The following is a 13,787-nucleotide window of genomic DNA, read 5'->3' on the forward strand; positions in this document are numbered from 1 at the left end:
GAGTTTATTTTTACGTGAACATTTTAGAATACAGAAATGCTGCTTCTTTATAAAGTATACACTTCAAGATACTGTTTGGAAAATATAAAGAATTAAGTATAGTTTTTTTCAAAGCAATAGATTTCTGGGGGACAAAGAAAAACCCACACAAACATAAACTTTTAAATATACAAAAAAAATCTAACCCACTGGTTTTTGAAATTTCATTTTATGAGCTTCTATTAAATATTTAAGAAATCAAGTTTTCATACACAGGGCCCTAGCAGCGAAGTATTAATTAATAGTGGCTCCTCACCTTGAGGTGTCAGTTCTGCCACTGGCTTCGCCTTCACTTGGATCCCTCAAAACAAAGTTAAGGTGGAGATTCAATGATAAAGGTGAAAAATAAATCCAGAAAACCTACATCTAAAATGATGTTAAAATAACTTTTTGTTGAGAAAACTTTTAGCATCACACCTGTTCATCATTAACAGCCTGATATTAGGTTTCAGTTTTATTTTATCACACCCACCAAGACTAACATTTATTGAGCATCTACTGGGTATTTATCACTGATTAAAGTTGTTACAGTGAAATCAGTTCAATCATATTATCTCCCAATTACCCAACCAAGATATATGGTAAAAAACAATTTTTTGAAAATTCAAGCTAAAGTTAGAATGATTTTAAAATTAATAGCCACACTTGACAAAATTTATTATTAAATGTAATTCTAGTAGTCGCTCAATTTAGAAATTAAGTCTCACAATATGACTGAATTATATTTGTAGTCAGAGAAAAGCTTTTTATATGTGTATAGATACATATATATCTCAGCATACCACATATTAATATCATTCTTTTAAAAGTAATAAAAAATTTACTAGAATTTCACTCAAAATGTAGTACACACATTTTAAATGATTTGATCTGGTAGAAATATATAGTTAAGTGGACAATGAATAAACATATAAGAAGTTGGATTCATTCTACTGTAACAGAACCTTAGGTATCTTAAACACTGATGGGATGTGTGTGCATGTGCACATGTATGTGAACACAAGTATGTATAGCTAAGATCTCCTACTTATTTGCTCAATGTCTAATTAGGTTTTACCTATAAATCCATCCTAGAAAAGTATGTTAAATAAAACCAAAGAAACCTTTTTTTGAACTTAACTATGAAAACACTAATACAATCTTAAATGGTTTCATGATTGTTAAAAGCAATTGAACCCAGAAAAACCTGCAGAGAAATTGATTATTAATCAGTATTAAATTATCACTAGATGACATGTAGTGGGACTACAAAACAACTGGTCAAATGAAACTCTGAATTTAAAATTCATTTGGTGCTTTACCTTACCATACAAAATGCGGTTGTAGCAATATATAAAAAGTCTATAAACCATTTTAGTTCATGGGTAAGTTGATTTATCAAACATAAAAGTGTACAAGTCTAATGGTGGGAAGGAAGAATTGAATTTTAGTGCATGATTCAAGTTTTGTATAACAATCATTGTTTCGGAAACTTATAGGCAGTAGAGCATCTTTTAAACTCTACTTTCTCATCCATGGCTATTCAAAATAGCAGCGGACATAAAACAGAGTTTTCCATGACTGTTGTTTCAATCTGTTGCTGCTAGGAGCAAGAGCTAGGAGGTATCCTATTGAGTAGCTGCTCTGAATAGTTATAATATGTAGGGAAGGGGCTAGGGAGACACTTGGCTCACTAGTTACACATGGGAATGGAGGAAAAGAGAGCTCAGCTGTCAGGACACTGAGCACAAGACCATTTTAAGGGCTTATATTTTATTTACTAATGCTGACATAGATGATAAATGAACTTATTAGTTTATTTGCTAATCACAGTGTACTGTATTATTCAATCAAAATGCTAGAAAAATTTACCAGTTGTCATGTTGTCAATTACCATGTGATAATTATAGAATTAAATAAATTTGTTAAAGCTTTTTGAAAGATTTCTAGAGACAGACATTTCATAACGACCTTGCATACGAGCAAACCTTTAACCTGAAGTTTAAAACTATTTTCCTCTGTACTGTTATGATGCTCCACAGGCTGGTACAATCCTTAAAATAATCATATTTTGAAGACAGTTATTAAGTTGGTCTTTCTCTTTTGCCTTCCCAAGTCTTAATTATTCAAATTTCTTTAACTTTCCCTCAGAAATCCGATTTTTCACTTAGTGGTCCTTTGTACCTTGACTTTCCTGGTTCTCAAGGATTGTAAAAAGCTCCTTAGTTTTCAAGTGGTACTAAAAATTGGCACTGGCAACTGAGTATGCCTATTTCTGCTGCTAATCACATAGAAGTTTTTGTGTATGGATTAATTTCTTCAGATTTGAGAGATAATAAAGAAAGGAAGTCTACAGGAACAAGAAAGATAGGGAGAGCCAAAGGAGTATGAAGGACTGAAAATCTGTGAATAAAACTGAACACATAGAATAATGGGGCTGGAATACATGCATACTGCACACTTCGAGTTTGTCTAGTCCATACCAATGCCATTAATTAGTATGCCACGTGAATGTTCTTAATACTACAAATGCAGAAGATCAATTAATTGTGCCCTATTCTGTCTCTGACTCAGGATAATTAGAGGTCCTATTCCTGCACTAAACCCGATGTTTCAGCATCACCTCTACCACAGTACAACATTGAGTTGCAACTTCAAACTACCAAAATGCTATACAAGGGAATACATCTTCATAAGGACACACAGAACATAAGATGCCACTGTATTTGTTAGTTGATTCTAAACATGCAAATGGTTCTATAGAGCAAAATACTGCTTTAATGGCTCTTCTTTAACAAAGTGTCTTCCAGTACAATGTTAAGATTTTAGATGATTTTTGATAGATGCTACACAGATAACACTAACAAGTTAGAAAACCCTCCGATTATTAATATTAAATGAGGCATATAACAGGGAGACACAGGCTTTTTTTTTCTTAAAGGCAATTGGGGTTAAGTGACTTGCCCAGGGTCACACAGCTAGTAAGTGTCAAGTGTATGGTCGGAGGCCAGATTTGAACTCAGGTCCTCCTGACTTCAGGGCCGATGCTCTATCCACTGTGCCACCTAGCTGCCCCAGCACAGACTTTTAACAAGAGTGTTTACTACTGACAGAAGACAATTAGAGTAGAAAGGGAAGAGGTATTCCCTATAGAAGGTCTTCCTGATGCTTCTGTTTGTGGATGATACTGCATCAAGTTATTGCATCAAGTCCCAGAATATAGCACAGTATCTGAAATGAAATCCATAATAATGCAAAATAATTCAACCTAACCTAACCATACAGGAAAAAAACAAATAAATGAAGAATCCCTCTTTAGACTAATATGCAGTTGGATGGAAAAGCAATAGAACTAGTTCACTGGGATATACAGATTTTAGAAAGGTGCAGTAGATGGCCAACGAATTAAGCCTAAAACAAAACAAAGGAAGTTAGATGGCATTTGGGAAACTGTAGAGTACTTTCAATGACATAAGTTTCTCCTGTAAACAAAACTCACTCAATCTTCTGAATATACATATTCTTCTGGTGATTTTGTATTGATGTGAATTATGGAAAATCACAACTTCTAAGGAACAAAAATTACAGGTCACTCAAAGGTAGGCAATGGAGAGGCACTTGGTAGACATAAATAGACTACACTAAAATACCAATGATAAAAGCATGAGAAAAGTGGTGTTAAAGACACTAAATGGATATTTGACCAGAAAGAGAGATGAGTCAGTCATTTAATGACAGTGAGTAATAACTAGCAGACAACCTGAATCCTCTCTGGGTAACCCCAGTAATGCTGAGATCTGGAATAAGGCCCTCTACATGTTTTATGGATTTCCTATTGGGAGAGGAAGGGAGGGAGCCAGGAATGGATGACTGTTGTATAAGATGAAAAGGTAGGGATGAGTTGCAATCTGCATATGTTGAAGGAATACCAGATCAACGAACTCACTGACGCACTGAAGTACTGAGAGACACAGAAGGTACTGTGGTAGTCCTAGACCTAATTATAAACTGATTCAATACAATAAATACAACATTTATATGTCTATTATGTACAAGGCACTGTGCTAGGTGCTATGAATACAAAACCAAAATGGAAACTAGTCCCAGCCCTCAAGTAGCTTATCTTTTACTGGGGATGAAAGGATATGGAACAGATACAAAGAAAAATGAATACAATATAATTTGAGGAAGGAGAAAATACTAACAACTTGGGGGACTAAGAAAGACTTCTTATAGAAGATGAAAGTGACTTGAGCTTAAGCTAAGGAGGAGAAGGAGAAGAGAAAGGGCAAGCAAGACGGGCTTTGTAAAGGTGGGAGATGAAATGACAAGCTGGGGAAGGAGCAGGTGGGTCAGCCTGGCTGGAACAAAGAATGAGTAAAGGGAAGTGATATGAAATAAACCTGGAGAAGTAAGCTGGAGTCAGATTAGAAAGGGTTTCATATACCAAGCTGATGAGTTTGCATTTTATCCTATGATATATTAAAGAACTATTGAAGATGCTTGATTAGGATTGAGCTTTAGGAATGTTATTTCGGCAGCTGGCAACAGTATAAATTAGAAGGGGGAGAAATTAAAGTAAGGAACCTTATTAGAAGGCTATTAAAATAGTCTAGGGTAGTGGCTGTGCCTCTGAGGACAAGGTTAAGTATGCAAGAAATGCAATGGAGGCAGAACTGACATTGACAGCTATTACATAGAGGTTCATATCTTGATACTGTTTCTCTTGTAGGCTTCATTGTGACTTCAGTGAATTACACTAATTCCATGCCAATTGGACAGTTACACATTTTAAAAATCTATCTCCTAACTTGACGTATGTATAAAAGTTTAGGAACCAGGTAAGTGCTTTTAATTTATCATGTTAAAGGCATGAAAATGACCCTTTACAGAAGACTGAATGAATAGCAGTCTTCCTCCTACCCTTCACAAAAAACCCAGAAGAATAATACCTACTAAAGTTCTTTTAAAAGGAAAACATTCAGTTTTAATATTTAAATGCATTTTAGTAAGCAATAACTAAAACACAGGGGTGGCACAGTGGATAGAGCACTGGTCCTGGATTCAGGAGGATCTGAGTTCAAATCTGGCCTCAGACATATAACACCCACTAGCTGTATGACCCTGGGGAAGTCACTTAACCCCACTGCCTGGCCAAAAAAAAAAAAAAAAGGAAAAACATAGAGAATTTTAAAAGTCTATAAAGACTCTCATTTGAAAAATGTGGAAAATAAGGTCCGAGAAGATTGTGCGATACACTCTAAGTCACATAAATAATTAGTGACAGAGACTACAAGTCTCCAAACTCCTAGACCAATGCTCCTCTGATTACTCTATGCTGCCTGTGATAAAGTCACTGTCATAAGAAAAATGTGGTGTACAGTGCTCAGTGTACAAACAGGAATTAAATTTTTTTTATTTGTTTTCACCTGTTCTACAGTTTCAAAATTGCCCTTCTTATTTAGACTTGTGTCCTCTCACCTGAAAACTTCCTTGCATACAGTTTGTATTTAACATTCCACATACTAGTGTTGCTTCCTCACAATAGAATGTAAGCTCCTTAAAAGGAGGTGTGTTCTTTTTGTCTTTGTGTATTCTAACACAATGCCTGGCACATATGAGATACTGAATAAATGCTCAGATGAGTAAGGAAATCAGTGAGGAAGGGGGATGAGGAGAGGAAAAGACGGGAGAGAGGAAGGAGAGAGAAGGAGGAGAGAGGGAGGAGACGGGAAGACAGAAAGAGAGATATTTTTTTTCCCTTCAAAGAGATCTCATTTTGGGGGTAAAACTGAAATTTATGTATATGGATGCTTACAGTAATATCTATATGGTTCTATAGGCACTTGCATTATCTCTCCACATGTTGAACATGGTTTACTGAATGCTTAGACATGACCTTTTGATTTCTTTACCCATTCATTAGACCCCACCCTGGGGAATAGTGGAAAGGGATGAAGAATGTCTCCCTGGCATTTTTGGTTCTCAGTCCTTTTACCATTCATTTAAAGATGCTCTTGATGTGTATGCATGTCTAACTAACTATGTGTCAGGGTGTGTCAAGGCAGGGTAAGGGGGTAGAGGAGGGCCAAAGAGAGCCAGTTTTAAGGGACCACCTAGCCCTCGAACCTCTCATGACTATGCCCATAATTATTTTTGAAAAGTAGGATTCCAAATTTAAGCATGGCTCTAAGGTAAATGAAATGATTCTGAAAACTCCTGTGCTTGATATAAAGAAAATGTGGGGTGGAGATTGGGAAGGAAAAGGCATCAGTTCCAACTTTCCTAAACAAAATTTAAAAGGATAAAGGCTATTACAATCATCCCCCCAAAGCCTTTCTAAAACATAAGGTGGCAAACAAAATTAATTAAAATTTAATGTTGATATTATAGCTAGGACATTGATTTTGGATAGAAAAAACTTAAAACTCAGTGGTTGTGTTCTGTGGTGCTATGTATATAATTTATAAGACGTTGGAGTCCCTTTTATAGTTTTTCCATTTTATAGGAAACAACATAATTTTTACTATTTTAAATGTTCACTATTTTAAATATTTTAAAAAGAGGTTTTTAGTCACTATATCTACTTTCATGACGCATTTTTATTGTACCTATAATTTATCTGATTCCTATTACAGAATTTTTATACACAGAAAAAATGATAGAAGGTAAAGTACACAACTATTTGTGGAGAAAACATAAGGGTAGCATAATTTTAAAGACATAAGAAAAACATCTAAAAATTATCTTGAATGATAATCATGGAACTAGAGAAAGGAAGTTTGAAAAGAAACTAAATAAAGAACTGAAATACTTTCTTTTTTCTAATTTGTGCTAAATGTACACATTTTCAATATTCTTTGGTGATACTACCTGTTAAAACATAGGCAAGAAGTACACGCTTATGCTATACTTCTATTAGACATTTTCTTTATTCTGTTTTTTTTGTAGTTAATTTTTTGTGCCTTCAATTAGCTTGATTTCATTTCTATTTAATGGACTGCTTTCATGCTGAAACTTTCATTTTAAAATCTTCTACAAAAGACTGCGACATTTTAATCTTCCTATGAAAAATCACCGTGCCACACAAGTTCTGCTGACAAAAGTTCATTTGGGTTTGATTTCCTATGCTAAAACAACAATGCATTTGTACTGACCTGCGACCAAACCTGGAAGTTATCTTGCTTATTATGCCAGTTGATGTTCCCCTTCTGGCATGTGAAAATGTACCAGTTTCATGTGATGGTGAAGCAGGTGGTCCATTGTAAGTAGCATTACGTCGTTCTCGGAGCTGTTCACCATGAAAAGTACTTCGACTTGAACTCCCACGAGGAAAACGGGTTCGGTCTGGCGTAGTGGCACTAATACTATGAGCAGATGGGGAAGCAGCAGGAACTCTATGAGTCGTACTGCTGGGAAAAATTAAGATGCTATTCAGGTTGACACAGAAAAATCATTCACTCAGAAGTCATACTTGAAGCCAGAAGGAAAATAGGCAGAGCTTCCCTTTGGCACTGATTTACTCTTCTCATTATAGATATGAACTATGGATTGTCTTTCTAGTCAGAGATGATCTCATTTTTAGGAATAATTCTTTTGAATGCTTTTCATTAGATTATTAAAAATCCTCAATCATTTAAATACTAAGAAAATGCGAAGCTCAGAATGTTCAACTACAGTACTCTTACTTTGTAAAATATATATAAGGCATAATAAACCTTTCAGTACCAAGAGTGGTAAATCCACGACAATGCCCATATATTAAACTATTCTAATTAAAATTCTGTAGAGCTAAAAACAAACAACCCCCAAAACTCCTTAACTCTAAACACAACTACTCATGATAAATTTAGGCCTTGATGAATAAATATCAAATGGCTATGTGCTAACTAACCTAATATCAAATAATTAAAATGCTCATGGATAGAAAGGCAACATTCTTTAAACAAACTGGGCAAAGGAACAATACTGGCACCACAGAGTTACACTGTTTTAGAATTAGAAGGCACCTGAGAGAGTGTGGGGCATAAGTCTCCCTTCCTCTTATTTTTGTAGAATAAAGACCTGAGGAGCAGGGAGATTAATAGCCTTGCCTAAGCAGTAAGTGGTAGAACTCTAATGACAATCCAGACACTCTTGCTCCCTGAGGTATGACACTCTATATTTCATAAAAAAAGGAAATGGGATGCACATAGTACATTACCCTGGTCGAAAGTCAGTGCCATCTTTGATGGCTGGCAACGTGACTTTTATGGGGTGGCCAGACGCAGACATAGACTTCTGGTGTCGAGGCCGTGTTGACGGTGCAGCAGAAGTGATGGCAGAGCCTGCAGAAGATGTGCTGCTCACAGACATTTCTGTCAGACTTTGAGCATAAGTCATCAGGAAAGCCATGGGAATAAGAAAAGGAAAACAAACCGAAATTTGCCTCGACTAAAGAATGAGATTTCTACAGATAAACCAAACTGAATAAAAAAATTAAACATTTTAGAGAAATTAACAATTATTTATGACTAATACAACATAATTAATGCCGTTCCAGCTAAAAGTATGCTGTATAAATTTTCTCACCAGTTTCCATGGAAAAGTGCTTGAGTAGGTTATGAAGTTATTTTTGTTGCTTTTCAATGGATTCCAAAATAAAGGATGAAGTAATGGATCAAAGACTTTTTTTCTTCCTAAGACTCAAAGTTTAGGATATCTTATCATTGTGGTTACTAATAATAGAATAATGAGGAGCACCAAGCTGGTAAAAATAAAGTCTCCAGCAATAAATATCAATACACCTTCACTAATTATCTATTAAATGACAGACTATTATAGTGGAAGGGATTTTTAGAGATCAAGTCCTTGGCTTTCCTAATTTTCATATTATACAAATGTAAAAACTGTGGCCTAGACAGTAAACGGCCTGACTGAAGTCCTATAACTGGGAAGTAGAAGAATTGATATGACTCCTAATCATTATATGAACTTACAAATAACAGTCTGACAGCCAAGGACTAGCTACAGTGCAGAGAATTTAATAACACTAAAGACTACCACAGCTTCTTGAAGTGTCCAGGGGCAGTAAAGGCAGAGCAATCTGGTGAATCAATTAAATGCTGGATTTGGAGTCAGGAAGATATGGTTTTGACTCTCACCTCAGACAACCACAGTACTAACCATGTGATTGGGAAATCAACAAGTCTCAGCTTCAGGCTTCTATGTAAAATGGGGATGATAACAACATCTACTTTGCAGGGCTGTTTTGAGGACCAAATGAGATAATGTAAGTAAAGTGGGGTTAAGTAATGTGCTAGTAAGTGTCAAGTGTCTGTGTCTGAGGCTGGATTTGAACTCAGGTCCTCCAGACTACAAGGCCAGTGCTCTACCCACTGCACAACCTAGCTGCCCATAAAGTGCTTTTTGAACCTTAAAGCTCATTACATGTTGGGCTATTATTACTATGAGAACTAAGCAGGGTAAAACACCTCTACCTCCTTATTCTTTATATTTGATTTGTAAAGTGGTCCAGTCAATTCTACCAAGTCACTTCAATAACCGTTTACTAAGCATTTATCTTCCCGGCCCCAGTGTCATGAATATTAAGAACTTTGACTTGGTATTGATGGTATCTCATTGACTAAGTGAGAAATTCTTTCCCTAAAGTTAATTCTTTAATAAGCTAGGATTCCCTTTCCTTGTGCTGGACACATACCACGTGAAGTAAGAATAATTGCTGTCAGATCATGCACTTGGGATTTACCCTTGGATTTGGTCTTTAAAAGGGAGAACAGAGACATAAGAAACAGAGAAGGGCTAATAGGTCAGATGAAAAAAAGCCAGTCGGACTTATGTGAATTAGGATATCTGGAGAGAAGCCTGCAAAACTACCTAGATATTGCCTGGCCCATAGTAAGGTTTAACAAGTGCTTTATTTAATCCAATCTAATGTACTTCATGGTAGCACCATAAGTCTGTAATGTAGATCTACTGAGTTAGGCCTAAATGAACTAATGAGTTATTGGATCCTCTGTCAACCTGTTCTTTCAGTTTGCCCCACTTTCTGGAGTACTACCCTATAGAAAATTCATAACAACTAGGGTTATTCAAAACTGGAATAGGTTACATCACATGGTGGAGGGTTCTCTCTCATTGATGGCCTTCAAGCAAAGGCCAGATGACACTTGACAGGTACACTGTAGAAATGGTTCTTTTTCCAGTAGAGGTCAGACCAGACAACTGCTGAAGTCCTTCCAAATCTGAATCAATCAATCATTTTTAATGTGGTATCAATGGGTCAACCTAGAACAATATCAAGACTTCACAATTTATCATAAGAGTTAATCTCATTAAGGGAATTTTAAAGAGACCTCATCAGTACCAGAGTCAAGCCATTATCAGTGGGAAAGAAGGGAGAATGTTTTTTTTTTAAATCCTCATTATATAGGAAAATCTCATGGAGGACCAAAGTCCTCCTCCATGGGGGTGATAAAGATTGAGGATTATGCTTAAATGTACCCAGTATGGCCATCACTATAAAGTCCTTCTCTGATGTTTCATCATAAAGTCCCTAAGTCATCTCTGAACACAAGAGGGAAAGTCTTTGAGTACTGGCCCAGTGACAGAATGATCACCATGTTAGCTTCTGGGTGATGAATTTCTTGGTCATAGCAGCTCCAGAAGGCCATCTATGAAACTGTAGAAGGGTGCAAAGCACTGTGCCAGGTTGGTGTGGGTGGAGGGGGAGATTAGGGAAAGGGGAATAAAAAGATACACAGGACATTGTTCCAGTTTTCAAGGAGCTCACAATATATTTTATTTCTAGTTAATAGGGAAAGAAATTGAAATATGGAAAATGAAATGCCATTAAGTCAATGACAGAAGAGTAAACAGAATTTCATTAGATTTGGACTAATGATCCTTTTAACTTGCACTGACAAGTATTCAGAGAATTTTAGAATTTCAGAGCTGGAAGGGACCTTGGGGATCCCTTAGTCTGATCTCATTTTACAGATTGGTAAACTGAGACCTAGAGAGTGGAAATAAAGTTGCCAAATGGCGGCAGGTATTGATATGGGTCTTCTGATTCTGAGTGCAATGTTCTTTTAGTTTACAAAACTGTTTTCCGTAACTTATGTAACATTCCCCCCTCCCCAAATCACAAAACAAACAAAACCCACTGCAGTAGTTGGCTTTTAAAATTACTTTTGGAGCAGCTGGGTGGTACAGTAAATAGAGCACTGGCTCTGGAGTCAGGAGGAACTGAGTTCAAATCTGGTCTCAGACCAGTGTGACTCTGTTAGGTAAGTCACTTAACCCCAATTGCCTTGACCAAAAAAAAAAATTACTTTTAATTATGCCTAATTATTAAAAACAACCAAACAACAGTTGGATTTTAAATTTACTGCTAATTGTACCTAATTACTAATAAGAAATTACTATTTTACTAATGTTGGGGCCAGAATTAGCAGTTGAAGTACTGATTTTTTCCCAACTTTTATGTAAATAAAAAGTAAAATCTTTAGTATTTGTACTCATTAAAACTTAAAAGTTCTTTCATTCTCATTCAATAAGGAAAATAAAGAAAAACAACATCATTCAAATTATGGTCATTCTACAAAGTAGTGTTTTGAGACATAATAGAAAGATAGTTATTTAAATAAGCAATAAAAAGTGGCACAGGTTTTAGGGCCTAATAGCTTTGCCTTGATTTTCTATTATTTATTAAAAACATTTTTCTTTTTAGGAGATGAAATATTGTCTCTAAGCTTCCCATAAGGATTTCATTCTTTCAAACATGGAAGCAGCGGTGTGTTGGGAAAAACCGATAGGAAACTGATTTAATATTTTACTTTTTACTTCTTCTAACAATCCTACACTTCAAGTTTAGAAAGGGATGACTATACATGAGTTCTGGGAAGGAAAAACAGAAAGGGAGAGAAAAGTGGGGTTGAGGAGGGAATGAGAAAGGAGATAAGTATGAGCAAGAAAGAAAAGAAGAGCTGAACTAGAAAATAATGGAACAAGTGGAAAAAATGGACAGAGTACAGAAGGAAAGTGATTATTGTGGAGGGAAGGGAAAATCTAAAGAAATAGCCAGAGGCGCTGCATAGTTGGAGGAGGTGGAGATATACTAAATTTGACTGTATGTGACCTTGGATAAGAAATGTCATTTCTCTAGGACCCAGATTACTCAATTTTAAAAATGAGGGGGTTGGATTAGATCATTTCAAAGGTCTTTTTCAGCTCTAAATCTATGATCCTATGACCATGGAAATGACTTAACATATCTGTGTGTCTTTATCAATATCTCCAACCCCTATACCACAAATCTACCACTCCGAGCTTCCCTTCCTATCACAGGCTCCACTCAACCAATTTAAGTTAATCCTCAGTCTCCATTTGTCCTATATCTTCTCACAATGCTTGGGCTATAAACTTTCAGTCCACCCACTATTTATTTCTTCTAATTACTGTACCATGTTACAGAATGCTATTTACAGAGTTCTAGGAATAGAACTGATCCGGTTTAATATCAAATTTGCTATGTTACACTAAAACTCAAAATTACTTCTTACCTGTTGTCTTTCCCATTCTGTATTGCAGAATAGCGATCTGTAGTCCTTTCACAAACATATGTGTTCCTTCTTGTCATACCACTTCCAGGAAAAACGTTCTATAAGAAAGAAAGATGTAATTTTTCAATTTCAATTAAATTTTGGGAAACTCAGGTAATACATAAATTGCAAATTATATTGAAAAAAGTATGGTAAACTTTTAATGAACTAGAACTCTCAATCTGATTTACTTGATTTGTTTTTCCTTTAGTTTTTGGGAGTAAAAAAGCAATTGATAAGAGAATACATTCATATGAGGGTTTAGGGTCAAAAGAGCAAATTCTAGAGTTTACCTTGGTGTCACTTAAATTCATTCCAATGTCCTACACCAGGGGTTAGCAATCTTTGAGAGTAGGAGTAAATGGGGTGTGGCTGTGCCAATAATTCTCCCTGATCACAAGGCTGTTACCTATCAGCTACTACTTTCTCTGAAAATCTATATACCTTGATCCTAAGCCTCATTCTCATGACAGTGAAACAAGTCAATTACAGGCAGCTGGAGGTTCAGGGGTGAAAATGAAAAGAGGGAGATGACTAGCAGGGCAGGCATCTTTCTGCCATGTGTACACCCACATAGGTTTCTTTGTACAATTCCCATTCCTAGATGCCATGTTACCTCAAATCTTCTCATAGGCCATCTCTGGTACATGGATTTTAGTCTGCTAACCCCCATCCTACTCCTAACTCTAGAGTACCATATAATGAAAAAGGGTTTTCATAATCATGACCTTATGGCACTTCAAAATTCTCAGTTACTAAAGGAGGATTTAAGTATGCTTATTATAACATATTCATAAAGACCAGAAAAAGTGCTAATATATTTTAGAAATACCTTTTTTTAACAAGAGATTTTCTACTTAATCTCCAATTAATTAGAAAATTCAACTAATGAAAACATTTAATTCTCTTAGCATTAAGTTAAGCATTTCACTGCACTTTAAAATAATATAGTCAACTTAAACTAATGTTTAAATATATGAACTACAAAAATTTATGTTTCTATCACACTGTTCAATCATTATATTTAGTGACTATAATCAACCAGGACATAAGAAAATACACAGGACAATAGAAACAAAACTGAGTGAATCTTAATCTCAACAGTATATTCACCTAAAGGGAATAACTTCTGGGACTAACATCACAAGTGTAAAGAGTAAACTAAAT

The 13,787-nt window shown here is 35.7% G+C and overlaps 1 protein-coding gene across 5 annotated transcripts in view; it reads right to left on the reverse strand.

Moving 5' to 3' along the window:
- Window positions 1–13,787, reverse strand: part of MARK1 (microtubule affinity regulating kinase 1) — a 151,201-nt gene that overhangs the window by 4,365 nt on the left and 133,049 nt on the right. The window contains exons 14-17 of one of the 5 annotated variants that reach the window (XM_078156303.1): window positions 12,582–12,679; window positions 8,222–8,383; window positions 7,176–7,427; window positions 296–340 (exon numbers count right to left, since the gene is read on the reverse strand). In XM_078156303.1, the coding sequence (XP_078012429.1) occupies window positions 296–340; window positions 7,176–7,427; window positions 8,222–8,383; window positions 12,582–12,679 (557 nt within the window). Of the gene's footprint in view, window positions 1–295; window positions 341–7,175; window positions 7,431–8,221; window positions 8,384–12,581; window positions 12,680–13,787 lie in introns of those variants that run through there. The other 4 variants (XM_020982234.2, XM_078156305.1, XM_078156304.1 and 1 more) reach the window with 4 other exon arrangements.

The sequence above is a fragment of the Phascolarctos cinereus genome, unplaced genomic scaffold (genome assembly GCF_003287225.1).
Source record: "Phascolarctos cinereus isolate Bilbo 61053 unplaced genomic scaffold, phaCin_HiC Scaffold_5;HRSCAF=322, whole genome shotgun sequence".
Classification (NCBI taxonomy): domain Eukaryota; kingdom Metazoa; phylum Chordata; class Mammalia; order Diprotodontia; family Phascolarctidae; genus Phascolarctos; species Phascolarctos cinereus.